The sequence below is a fragment of the Papaver somniferum genome, chromosome 11 (genome assembly GCF_003573695.1).
Source record: "Papaver somniferum cultivar HN1 chromosome 11, ASM357369v1, whole genome shotgun sequence".
Lineage (NCBI taxonomy): Eukaryota > Viridiplantae > Streptophyta > Magnoliopsida > Ranunculales > Papaveraceae > Papaver > Papaver somniferum.
Window position 1 is genome coordinate 1,173,732 of NC_039368.1, and position 14,859 is coordinate 1,188,590.

At 33.4% G+C, this 14,859-nt stretch overlaps 1 protein-coding gene across 1 annotated transcript; it reads right to left on the minus strand.

Moving 5' to 3' along the window:
* Positions 1–13,369: 13,369 nt before the first annotated feature.
* Positions 13,370–14,524, minus strand: LOC113322304 (F-box/kelch-repeat protein At3g23880-like). The gene has a single exon (XM_026570369.1). It carries the CDS (start codon positions 14,522–14,524, stop codon positions 13,370–13,372), a length of 1,155 nt encoding a protein of 384 aa, XP_026426154.1.
* Positions 14,525–14,859: the final 335 nt, after the last annotated feature.

Sequence of the window (14,859 nt, forward strand, 5' to 3'; positions counted from 1 at the left end):
AGAATATGTAGATAGTTTAAGAGTTCTTAAAAGAATTCTTGTTAAATCTGATCATCGATGTCGTCATCCCATGTTATATGTTTTATATAAATTTATATATAAACGTTTTTCCAATCTTTGTTTCCTGATGTGACCATGTTCCCTTAATAAATAAAGAAGAAGAAGAAGAAGGCTATATATTGACCAACACGTGAGTGTCCATTAGATTTTCCGAGGAAAATTCTTTTGTGTCCACTACCTCTTTCTTTCTTTTGAATTCTCTTCTGAAACCTCATTCAACCCTCTTCTCGGTTCTCTTTTTCAGATTTTGATCATGTTATTCGGTGTTAATGTGTTAGAGCATTGATTGGTCAAACTCACAAGTGTTTATATATCAAGCTTGTTGTCAAATTTAGTTGTCAAAAATATATCTTGATTTCTAGTCTACAATTAGTTAATTCTTAGTATAGGATAGTGAATTTGAGAAACGAATCAGTCTCATTGCATTCTGCCGTTTGAAGACGAAGACCAACCGAATATTTTGGAGAACTTCATCAACAAAATATGTTAGAGCATATCTCGGTTGAACCCACCAAGCGTTGGTATGTCAAGTTTGGTTGTCATATTTTAGTGAATCAAAAACTCATCTAAGATTCGCTTGATTATTTAATAGAGACAACTTCGTATAGGTTAGACTAGAAAGTCTAGGAATTTTAAGACATACAAGTATTACTCGAAGACCTGAAGAACGTGAAGAAGTAACGAGCTACAACGATGACATCATCCTTCCTCTTGGGGTTAGTAATATTGACTTGAACGGCTTCATTCCTAACGTATCTTTCAAGTCGTGCTATATTGAAAACATAACTGCAAAGCTGTGAATGAATATTTTACTCTAGTAGTGAGACATGATCACATGATCATAGTATTAAGGAATTAGACTGCCAAGTATAAAGTTTATCTTTTGAACTTCGTATATATGACATCGACATAATCTTATGAATGCTGTTGTGATTATGTGAATGGGTAAAGGTGAAAATTTCATCATAGGAAACAATGTTTTACATTTGTTTAAAGGAAGTACATTTTTTTTATGAATCGAAATGGAAATCGCTAGGCTTATTGGCATTGTTATTCATTGCATATCTTTGGATTACCAATATGTGTGAGATGGTATAACCGATCGTAATCTTTTTATGTATCTTGGTACAACTAATAATAATGCCTGACTTATGATTTGGTATGACTAGTTTTGATTACTGTAACCGATCCTAAGTAATCACCTGAGATGGTATGATCGATATTTGTAATTGGTGTGACCGATCACAAAGGAATTGTGTAATAGATATTTATAATCGGTGTCACCTGTCCTAGTAATTGGTGTGACCGGTCTTGGTATATGGTAATTACTGTAATACCATGTGTATATGGTAACCGGTCATGATAATTGATGTAACCGATCCTGGTAACTGATGTAACCGGTCTTGGTAACTTGTGTGATGGATCACAAGTGTTTTATATTGAGCGTATAATTGATCCCTGTGATTGGTGGACCCATGAACCCATAGTTGTCCATGAATACATATGAACCAATTCTAAACTTGTTTGGAAGTGTGGTATAATCGATTCCAATATTGTAAATATGAAAGAGGATTTACAAAGAAAAGATATCAACATACTTTGAACACGATCAGTAACTCTTATCTTTTATTGTTCAAAGATATTCCTTATTACTCAGTGCGATCTTGTTCCGAAATAAATTAAGAATTTTTTAATTAAGGTTGTTAGTTTTATATGCTTTAATTATGAGGAATTAAATGTGATTTGAAATATTCTCGAATAACATATTACTGTTCCAGGATGTTTTCGAATGATAATCTTGAATCACTATTTTTATTGCGAACAATAAATCATTCTTAACCGAAATTCATCAAGTATGAAATGTTCATTAACACTAATCATATCTCGAGGAATAATTTCAAGAAGATCTTGACTCGAAATTCTTGATATGCTTACGATAGTCTAATTTGTTATGTGGCATCCTCTCAAATAAATAGAAATATTGATATAACTTGAGATATATGTGGTCCAATCTTAACTTACCTTTTGTTGAAGAAGTTATCCAAGAGCTTCGGTTGATCTTCGTCTTCAAACCGTAGAACGCAATGATGACTGTCGTGATGTCCATTTCTCAACTACATCTTCTATCCTAATCCGAGACTTAACTAATTGTAGACTAGAAATCAAAAAATAGTTTTGACAGCTAAATTTCACGACAAGCTTGAGATAACAACACTTGTTAGTTCGACCGACCAATGCTCTAACAATCTACCTCTTTGTCATTTTTAGTTAAGAACTATCAATACATATGGATAAAAACTAAAGTTATAAAAACTCCTCGAATCCATCATGCCTTGATTGCCTTCGTTTCTTTATCAACTCTAAATCTTCGCTTTTTCAAGTTGCAATGATTCTGAACGTGTTCAACTCAGCATCATTGTTGTAGAAGATTAATATCCATAGCTATAAAAACTTTTAAAAATAAATATTCTCAATCGTCCTTATACAGAAACATAGTATTATTATTATCTTCCTCAAATTTCAATTGTATCTCAACTTTGAAGTAATACTACGTACGGTGATATGTTTCTTCCGGCCTTAATCAATACTTACATCTTTTGCATAATAGGTGAAACCTATATATTATTGATTCACTCCCCCTTATAAAATGATCAGTGAACCATATATATGTGGTGCGAAACTACTAACTAATTCCTTCCCTTTTTGTCAACAAAAATTGGCAAATGTACGAAAATCTTGGGATTGTAACGAATACAACCAAAAGATACTTCAGGATTCAAAGGTGGTTATATATCAACTTTATTTAGATAATACCATATAGTAAGAAAATAATTAGCGCTCATCTAGGAGATTTAAGATATAAGCATCCCATGTAAATTCCAATACAATACCATGTACATTTCTATCTAACTCGCGATCTGAATCTGACTTGGATGATTCATCTGAACCAAAACTATGTGAATCGGATATAATTATGTATCTGAGTCGATGGACACATACTTGACTTGAATCAAAAATTCGTAAATTTTTAAATCAAATATAAAAAGTCAATTTATAAGTCAGATTCAAATTAATAAGTCAGATCCAGTCATCCAGATGACTCAGTTGAGTTAAAAAAAAAGAAAAAAAAGAACGCTAGTAAGCATTATAAAGTCAAAATGACGCATCCTTGAGCATGAAACGAGCAATGTGTTCGCATCATAATGCATCCTCGGGTAAGCAACATTGGTAGGCTAATGCATTCCTTCTAGTGATGCATCAAGACTACATAATATTTTTGCATCATCAAGTTCTAACATGACGCATCACTCTGATTAGTGCCGCATCATAAAATACTTCCCCTATGAATTTAGGGTATGTTGCATAAAGTTGACGTCAACCAATAGATTTGGGTCTGATTGGTCAATCTAGTGATTGGGTTACAAGAGTCAATTGTAGCGGTCAGAATTTACAGGTCAAGCATTATTAATGCATTGTTCTTTTCTACTTGAGGGGTAGTTATTCCATATACATAGCGCCAACTTGGTTTTCAAGATGTTTAACACTTCTATTTATTCATCAAAATAAATCTTTAAAAAATAAAAAAAAAACTTATGTTTGGATGACACAAGACAATAAGTGTGGTCAACAATATTCCATTTTTTTCTTCCTTTTAACGTTAGTTAAACTGTCAGTTACTTACAAATTAGCGCTGATAAACCGAATTTCATTTGAATCATATGTACATTCTAATTAATCATTAATATTGGTGAAATTCTTGTGAAGTTTCATAATATAAGATGATTCTAAGTCACACAATTATCACAATGTTTATTTCTTCTCCCCTTTCTCCGACCTAGAGCTATATATATCTATACGCTAGTGGAAGATGAATAATTGGATGTTGGAATGTACAATTTTATGGAAAAAGAAAAGTTTTAAGACATGGGAGAAAACTGATAAATAATTAAACTAAAAGTAAATTCGAACACTTGAGATGGGGTTTAATGAAAATTATGAAATAGAGCAAAGAGTAGTTATAGTTAAAGGAAAGACCTCAAATGACAAATGATTCTACCAAGTATAATAACTCATCTTCATTATAAGTATCTGTATTTGTTTTTAAGATCAAATTCATATAATACTTTAACGTGTTTCTATTGACGGAGATATCATCAGAACCCTTCGCTACAAATATCAGTTTAGCATTTGGTCGGATTCCTATATATTTTCTTGTAAGGTTTCTGTTTGTTTCTTTGGTTGGGGTCTTGTTTGTTTTCTTTTGTAATTGTCCTCTTGTAACTTTATTTCTTTCATATATTTTTTTTATCAGACAAAAAAAAAATCAGTTTAGTTTTTATTTTCTTAATTTTTCAACAAAATAAAGCTTTTTATGCTCTATCATTCTGGTAAATACGCTTCAAAAAAAATCATTTTGGTAAATTTTTTAAAAATATACTGTATCTTTCTCTTTTGGGTAGTCCCCGCAAGCATAATCTTTTATATAACCACATAGAAGAATAAAACATAATTGTTGTTATAAACAGAAGTTTATTAGGTAGGTGCCCACTTTAGTGGAACCCCATTACTTGGGCACCAAGTATGTAAACTCTATAAATAGAATTCATAACCTTTGTAAACACACGTACATATGAATGTAATTCTCTCTATTTCTTCTCCCTATTCTCTGTCTCCTTCTTTATTCACAACACGTTATCAGGCACGAAGCTTTAATCACCAAACATCTCATGATAAAAGACGTCAGATATAAGCAACCTCCAGAGATTGAATCCATAACAAAAATATACAGTTGATGGATATGCAAAGTCGACTGCATTAAAAGGACGAAAAAAAGGATTTTTTTCCCGACACTAACTACATTTTTTGTCTTTTATTTATTGTTAGATATATGATTCATCACTTTTAAAGTTGTAACTACTTTGATGTAATTATTGTAGGAATTATATGAACTGATGGGTGTTGATAAAACCTCAGGATATCAATCATGCAGACTTGTCTACATAAGTCTCCTAACTCACGTCAGTTATTTAATTGCCGACCAACGATGATTTAGGAGCAGCAAACAGGTTACGTAATGCTTTTAATAAGTTCTTAAATTCGATTTTCTGTATATTTTTTTTTTTTTGAGTTTATAATACGTACACATGATGGTTTATTGGTTCGCATATATCAATTTAATCTACCACGATCTCTATAAACGTGGTAAAATATCAAAGGTTAATGGATTTTGTTTACTTATTATCCACCTCCAAGGTTATTATCATAACCATACTTTTTTTGGAGCAATGGATATCCATTGGTGAACCCGGAATAAGCGCGAGTGATCAATTTTTAGCAAATAAATTTTATTTCCTTTTCTCTATTTTTTTTAATAGAAAAAAAATAATCTATCAAAAGATGGTTTACAGTTTTTATTCCCCTAATGAAATTGTAATCACCAAAAATTGGTGTTATGAGAATTTGACTATCTTTCAGGTTAATTACATGCATGGTTGAAAACCTACGGCCAATTAATTTTGGTATCTTCGTCCATTCGATGGAGATCATGTGATTTATAAAGCAAACTCAAAACGAAGTGGATTTTCCATATTCGGTGACTAGATTTTATCTTTATTCTTTAAATCGTCGATACGATATTGGTATATTGATTTTCTGTCAATCAATTATATGAGATGATATGTAAACAAATTGGCATCTAATATGTTTTTATGCCAATATGGTTCTATTCCTTTAAAAAACCTGTTCATCAACCACTAAGTTGATATTTGTTTACAAAGAATAACTACAATGATTTCTTTATTTGTTTCAAAAGAATCATTTAAACCAAATTAAAATTGGATTTTTCCATCGATCCTAGAAATATGTTGACGCTGTTTTGGTTTAAACTAATTGCAAACACCAATGGTCCAAAAATTACTGCATTCTTGAGGGATGTTATGCAAATTGTCTTCTTACTAATACTAATCTCCTAAATTAAGACCGATCAACTACACAAAAGATCAATGGGTGTGCACCCGGCTTGTTATCCAATGTTATTAGTATTTGTAGTGACTTGTTTTAATTTTTCGTTTGATAAAAAAGTGTTCGTAACTTAAATCTAAACCATTATCTCGCTGGCCCTTGAGGTCACGAAATTATTGGAGATTTGTTTCCATGTTTTTGATGCTTTTGGTTTTAACATATCATCTTTATTTTATTTTATTTTATTTTTGTTTGTATTCCAAAATTAATCCATGGTTGATGGTATATATGTATGTCTTTTAAGACTACATTTATTGTGTCGAAAGATATATTTCATAATCAGTATATGTCTCGAATTAATCGGATAATACTTTGCGAAAATTGAAGTTTTCTTACATGAGATAAAATAAAATTCCACCATGATTTGGGGGAGAGCATACACTATCAGAAGATTGTGTTAATTAACTCAAAAGTTATATCAATTTTTTTCCAACATGATTAAAATCGAAAAAAGAGTGTCATTATTAATTGGTGTGAAATGTCTTATTTTGCTTTTATATAAGCTTTTTCCTTTTGAAAGGCAAATCCAGTCACATATAGCAAAAAGTAACATTTTAGAATAAGCTTTAGATAGTACTTCAATAGGTTCTATCAAAACAAGATCCACATTCTCAGAGTTCATATCTCCTCACTGGAAGATGAGGAGATTATAATGCCCGCGGGCGTTGGTACTAGTTGATATAATTTTTTCAGGATATGTTAACACTGGAAAATTTTGTGGATCTTTGTTAGTTAATATTGTCGAATATTCATTTACAGTATCTATTGAAATAATAAATGATGGTGGTTGTTAACCCCTCTGCAGAGAAATATCGACATATGTGATTGGCTGGGATGCAATCCAAATTAATTTGGATTAATATCTCGAATGATGCATTTTTGGATACAAAACTTAACAACTTAAACATTCCAAGCTTATTAATTATAGGTTGGCATAGTTATAATGCGTCGTTATACGAGAAATTTGTACGTTTTTTAAAACGATTTCATGGTATTATTTATTTTCATACGAATGATTGATTTACTAATTGTTCTCTTCATACAATGCATTTGGTATGCTAGTCTTTGAAGGACTCGTATAGCATTCACACAAGAAATGTGGTCGGAGAACATATTAAATTTGTAATCCTTAGAGGATCAAAATTATATTTAGGCAACCACCTTATTTGCTAAATAAGATTTAACAGTCCTTTATGTGTTTTTAGAAATTTGGTGCAAACCCAATAAATCGGATTAATTAGTTGATGATTTCATCGTCATAGGTCTTTTGAGGAGTCCTTAAAAACACAAAAATCCATGCTTAAGCAGCATAAATATTATTTTTCTTAAATATGTAGTTAAAATATTATGCTTGCTTAAAGCTTGTCTATAATATAGACCATAGTTATGATTTTGGTGCTTGTTTGTATAGCATTCATATAGTTGAGTTGATTAGCATCCATATTTACGTCAAAAGTTGTACTCTTTTCCCTTCATTTCAGGTTTTTTCCCATGTGGTTTTCCTGACAAGGTTTTAACGAGGCAACATCTCGTTGACGTTTAATTTTCTTTCAAAATGTTGATATTTATGCTATTTTTCCTTCGTCCAAAATTTTTTCCATTGTGTTTCAGTGGCAAGGTTTTAGTGAGGCAAACTAATTCAACATGGTGGTCATCCAAGGGGGATTTGTATGGATTTTGGTTATTTGGTGGATTCCCACCATTAAATAGGTCATTTTGTTAGACCACATAAGCATAACCATCTCATATGAATTTGTATATCATTATGATCCACAGTATGACTACAAAATTCGTAAACCCATGGTACTGTAACTGCGTATTGACACTTTGTTGAATAAATTATAGCAACTACTTCTACAAATCACCTTTTAGAAGCTAGTAATCCAAGAAGAAAGTCCTCAATGTATTTAAAGAAGCATGAAGACTGGAGAACACTACCATTAGAAGACTGACACAAAAGAAGACTTCATCAATTGGGAAATTTCTCACGAAAGCATTGTTATCTCCAGTATTCAAGAAATTCGTTTGAAATTGGCTCGACTCGAAGATTTGCAAGCCAAGATTTAACTGAAGTACTTATCAGGGGGAGTATCAAATTAGAAGGTATTGGACTATCACGTTGTACTATTTTTCCTTCATCAAGGTTTTTCCCATTGGGTTTTCCTTGTCAAGGTTTTAATGAGGCAACATTTATGTGTCCAAATCTTTTCTAATTAAGTTTTCTCAATTGTACTCTTTTCCCTTCAATCAAGTTTTTGTCCTTTTGGAATTTCCTGACAAGGTTTTAACGAGGCAATTGCTTAGATATAATGGTCATCTAGGGGGAGTGTTATAAACGGAAGTTTATTAGGTAGATGCCCACTTTAGTGGAACCCCATTACTTGGGCACCAAGTACGTAAACTCTATAAATAGAATCCCTAACCTTTGTAAACACACATACATATGAATGTAATTTTTTATACTCCTTCTCCCTATTTTCCGTCTCCTTCTTTATTCACAACAATTGTAACCTTAAATTTACCGATTCCACTCTGAAAAACTACTAAGTGGCCCTGAAATATATAACATTATGCAAACTCTTTATTAAAATCTAATGCAAGATAAAACTTTAAAAAGTTCTGAAAAGAGAACCAAATCTACATTTCATCTACGTAAGTTTTAGAATATCTATTGCGTTATCAATGAACAATCTTTTTGATACCTGAGGAATTGGCCTAACTTTAATTGACTATGTAGGAAACACAACACTGAAGCGAGGGAATTAAATGCAAACTGTACTAGAAGAGAAAAACTAGAGTAAGAAGGTGCAAATGTGGCATTCCAATGGGCAACTGAATGAAGTGGTCATAACGTCATTTTCCAAAGTAACTTTAGGCGAACCTTGCAACTGCTTATGCAACAACACGAGAACATGGAAATACTATAAGTGTGGACTATGGAAATGAAATTGATACTATTATTAATTTCAAATGTACTATTTTTTGTTTTTGTTTTGATAGGTAAAGAAAAAGATTTATTGATCAAAACGAGTGTATTAAATGCTTATACCACTCGGAGAAAGTACAAAAAAAAAATATCTTGGGCACAAGACTATCCAAAAAGAAAAACAGAATCGATTCCTTTGGATTTGATGTTTGATGAGGAGGAAGATGAAATTGTTTTTAAATTATTGAGCAGTGGTTGTAAAGTGCATCTTACTGGTTACGATGATGGAAACGGTAATGATGGAGATCAAGGTGAATCCTATTTATCAATGTGAATCTATTTTTGTCCTTTTCTTATGTCTTTATAGCTTATGTCATGTATCAAGCATGAGTATTTAGGGATTGCTCTTAGATGTTTTCCACTTTTACATATGGCATGTTGGTTTAGGATAAGCAGAATCATTCTCATGGTTAGTGTCATATTCTGGTTGCAGTGTGATGTAGCAGCATCTGAACCAAACAAGGAAAGTGATGATCCCAAAGTAAGTAGGAGAAGGAAGTCGAGGACAAGAAATACAATGACGACAAGGTACCTAGTTCACCACATTTTCATTGAACTGAGAAGGCCATTGCAATGAGCAGCCACTTCCAAGGCTTACAACACCAAAAGGTACTTATGGGGAAAATCATCTCGTGCAAACGGTTAGATTTTCACTTGCATATTAAATGCAGATTACTTGGGTCATGCTTTTGCAAGTATTCAATATTTTATACCATTTAATCTGATGCTTATGAATTGTATACTGCCACATTGGGGTTAATGTGTATGGTGTACCAGGTGGTTCGAAGTTCCTGCATTTGGACAAGTACCATGGATACTGCATGTATCTACAATAATGATTATTGGTATAGGTGGATAGCTTGTCCTTGACTGGTAGCGTTTAAAGTTCTGCAAGTTTCACGTATTGTTTAATTCTTGTTATGTTTACTAATACCAGATAGTTTCTGTTGCAGGGAAATCATATTAGGAGAAGACACTTGGACGTTGTGGAGTGACAAGTGACAACAGTAATGGTGGAGATCAAGGTGAATCCTATTTATCAATGTCAATTTTTTTTCTAAATTATTTTCTTGTCTTTAGCATATGTCATGTATCAAGAATATGTTCTTTGAGATTCATATTTGTTTGGAACATTGCAGGTTCATTATCCACTGAAGGGTCATATAAGCAACCATAAGCTACAAGATGTCTCCTGAATTCTGAAGTTGTGTATCACTCAGGAAGTTGGGCTTTCTCATGAAGTGATTTCTCTCTGGTATGCTTGACATGAAATAATCCTTGAAAAAGAATAATCTTAAAACTTGGCCTTAAAAGGTTTCATATGTCTCTTCCTAGTAGATTCCATATTTGTTATGTTAGCTCTTTTAATTTCGTTTTAATTTCATTTTGTACAATTGGTTATCTTTCCAAGGGGACGAGAAATGGGGATACACGTGATGAACTTGCCCGACACCTTGTAGCTCCCCCTGCGCACATGTGAGTTGACAACATACCTTGAACCTCCTTTGTGATTTGAATTTGCTACTTATTTGGGTCAGATAGCATGCCGAATCTTGGGTTATAATCTGTACCTCTTATATTCCACTATATATATATAACCTGTTGGATGTTGATACGAGCTTGAACATTATTCCCCTGTGATATTAGTATTTGCATACCAAAAGCATTCCACAAAAGTAATTCCTTTATAGTCCTTTTCTTTTCCTGAATTCCCTGCTTTCTTCATTTATGTTTTCACTCTTGTTGCATGATTGTATACCTGCTACTGATGAGGCAACTGTTGTTTACATGACCTAGATCTAGGTTTAATCTCTCAAATTACCTCACACGTGCTTCCAACATTAAAAGAAAGAATATAAAGTATACTCTAGTAACTTATTTTGTTATACCGTGTATTATGAACTGAACGAAGTCATTGTGTTGTTGTTGATTTGCTTTGCAGGAACGACGTTCTTTCTTTGTCGTATGTGAACCAGGGACACAACACATGGATTCTCTACTTGATATCATTTATGAAGTATTGGCTAAGTTCATCGTCGTCGGAGGAGCTTATCGTTTTGTTGTTTAACATGTTGTTTTTAGCTTATTTTCTATTAGTTTAGCATCTTGTCGTTAGAACTTACTAGCTAGCTAGCTTGGACATGTATTGTCTTGAACCATAATTTCATCTTTTTTGTGTAATTTTAAACCGAATGGATAAAATGAATGTAAAATTCTCAAGTTTGAGTTTAAATTTGAATTTCAGTTTGGGTTTAATTTGAGTTCTATTTGACTTGACTTTATTTGAGTTCCATTTGACTTGACTTTGACTTGAGTTCCATTTGACTTGACTTTGGCTTGACTTCCATTTGACTTGACTTGACCTTGATGTAGTCAGATTATTTCAGATTTAGCCATTCAGGCATTTCAGCAAATCTGAATCAATATTTTTTTTATATTATAATTTAAATCTGAGACTCACGGCTTAGGGTCTGTACCTCGTTACTCTTAAAATCAGTCGTTATTTTAAGACACACGGATAAGGGTCGTACAAAACAGCTACGCTTTATCAGAGACGGTTAAAACTGGTCGTATAACTCGTATATATGAGTTGTCCTGACGGTCGCGGAACTTCTGTTTTCCACTAGTGCCAATTACTATTTGGTGACTCTAGAAAACCCCCAAAAGACCAAGACTTTTTAAATCCCTATAATAGAATTCACAAAAAAAAGTAAACTTTGTACTATTGCAACTTAGGGATGGTCTTAGTTGTTGCCTATGTAAATGAACAAACAGATAAATCACGGGCCATGGTTATACACAATAGAAAAAAAAAATGAAGGGAAGAGTGAAGATTTCTTTTATTTTTCTATATGTGCAGCATATAACGTCTCTACCTTTTCTACCGTACTATCAAAATAAGCATGTATGGATTAAACCTCTTGCCTCCAAAAATAGCCAGTTGATCTTGAGTTGGAAACCCATACATCTTAGGAAGCACAAAGTGAGCGTAGAGAGGCATCTAGCTCCGACCCTGTATATTGTTGTACATATAAGATAGGCATGCATCTATTGCCTTCCGCAGAATTTAAATTTAAGGAAAATTCCTACGGAATGAACAAACTTGGAGTTTGTTCATTTTGCTCCCACTATGGAATGAACAAACACAGAAAATGGGTGTTCAAATGAACAGATCTGTTCATTTGAACATCGAGTCGGAACATCAGGCGCGCGTCTATTGTAAGGACGCGCGCCATCCCTACTAACGCTGGCGTCAGAAGAAATGACGCGCGTTCATGCAAAAAAATCCAGCGACACTTGGATTGACGCCAAGTACAATCGCTGATTATTTTACTACTTTTTAACCTTATTTTATCTCACTTTATCTTATTTTATCTCACTTCATCCTATTTTATCTCACTTAAATATTATATTTTATTTTTCATCTTTATCCTACAAAACATTTTGTATTAAACAGAAATACTAGTGGGGCCCTAGAAAACCAAATCTGTTCATTTTGCCCTACTTTACCATAGTGGTTTGACCATCCACGTGGCTCAATTTTTTTTTGAGTTTGAACATTACCATAGGAACCGCTCTAAGGTTATTCAGAACCTTTGACGGATAGAGTTAATGAATGAAAAAGCTTCCAAACGGACCGCAACTTAGTATTATGGCAACAAAGACGCAGAAATATATTTTTGAGTCTAAAAAAAAATATTCAAAAAATTTCGAACCAACATAAGAATTAGAGCATAACTTTTATTGCGACGAACCATTAAACATCCAATGTTAATATAAAAAATTAATGTAAATGATAACTAAGGGAAGAAGACTCGATATAACTACCTCAATTGTTTCCACTAATTAGCTCCTTCAAGATTCATTCTTACTCCTTCAAGTTCTATTCTTAATCAATTTTTCAAATAAGTATTCGATTTTGTAGCATCGAGCAAGAGAGGAAAGCACAGGCGGAAGCAAATAAACGATTACATTGATAATCAGTTTGGTGTACAATTATTCATGGCTCACTAGCCTACTTATAGTCTCACAAACTTGACAATCACTCAAAATACTTTCCTAATAAAAACAAATTCTAAATAAAGCACACTTCTAGAAACACAAAGAAACTCTAAATATAGTAAAACTCTAAAATAAGCAACCGACACAACTTGCTCTCCTAGTTAACTCGAACTTCCAAATATCGCACAGTGTGTCAACAGTTCCTATTGATCCAACTTGACTGCATCAACTACAGCAGTTGATCCATTCGGACTAGATCAACATAAGATGTTGATCCACGAACCAAATCCATATCTTGGTTTAACTTCCAACAGATTTAACTGAAACAAGACTCTCCACATAAAACTCCACATCCCTGCTCTTATAACTATCACGGACGGGCATGGCCTTTCTAACTTTTCCACTTCTCGGGTCATATATAATTAAATCGGAGTATGTATCTAGTAGAATCTCACCGTTTTCGAAAGACCAAATTGGCTTACAACACAAATGGTAGTCTTCGTGTGAGGTAATGGTAAATGTAAATCGTTTAGTCCAAGAGTCTGGCATTCCATAATCTTGCATGACCCATATATCGACGTGGTCATCTGTATATTCAGTTGTTGAACAAAGGCAGTCGTTCAGCACTCCTACAGTTGTAAATACTTTCTCGTTTGTATTTTTTTCAGGAAAAGGCAACTGCACCAGCCTTTCATTGCTCAGTTCGAATGACACGATAAAATCAGAGGATGTTCCTAGAGTGGTAAAACCTAACCAGTGAAGAGCTCCATTAAAAAAAGGCAAACTATAAGTCTTCCCTTGCAATTGAAGCCAGTATGGTATGGTTTGAACCTCATGCCATGCATCCGACCCCATCGTATAAACCTGAATAACTGAACTCTCAAAATCACTGTCACACGGAATACGTACCACCTTGTAATCATCATTGTCTTTATCAAAACCAAATCCATAGCTAGCATATGACCAGTTCTTGTCGGAACTTGGAATATCACATCCTAGAATTTCTTTATATTCTTTTGTCGATGGGTTCCAAACATAAATTTTTGTAAAATCGGAATCAGACGTTACACCTAAGCAAATCAAGCCGTTACAAGAACCCAATATTCTAAGGAACTTAACTTTCTCCTGCCGAGACGGGTAAATAGGGTAATTCACAGGAATATCCCCATCACATTCATACTCAGATGGTAATGATAATTGCAATATTGAAGCATAATCTATAGAACTTATTGCAGGTTTTGCATCGTCTGGCCGTGTCGAGTCGTAATAACTAAGCATGAGTTTATGATCACTTTTTCTTTGAATTGTTCGATGAAGGTGATTCTTGACAAATTCAGGGTTAGAAACTAGCGTAAACCAGAGTTTGCATACATACTTACTTGTTAAGATGGATTTGGCTGGTACTTTCATTAAGATCTTAAGTTGAATATCCTCCGGCAGTTTTGAGAAAGACATAGCTAAATAAATTGTTATGCTCAAGACGGTAGCGTTGATGAGTATATATATGGAGAGAGTTTGGTGTTAATTTTGGTATTAGTTCGAGAAGAATTTGGTTCGGAATTTCTAAATATAGAGTTCTATACATCCTTCCCCGAACTAGTCCGAACTCTATACGAATACGTCCATGCAAGGCCCAAATAGGCCTTGATTGGGCCGCTCTTGGTGGGTTTGGATAATCTTGGAACCGTTTTTTGTGGACTACTCATAAAATGGGGGAACTACTCTTAAGTTTTTAGGGTGGATATTAGAAGTAATATGAGTCGGCCTTTATCTAAATTTCTTTTAATACC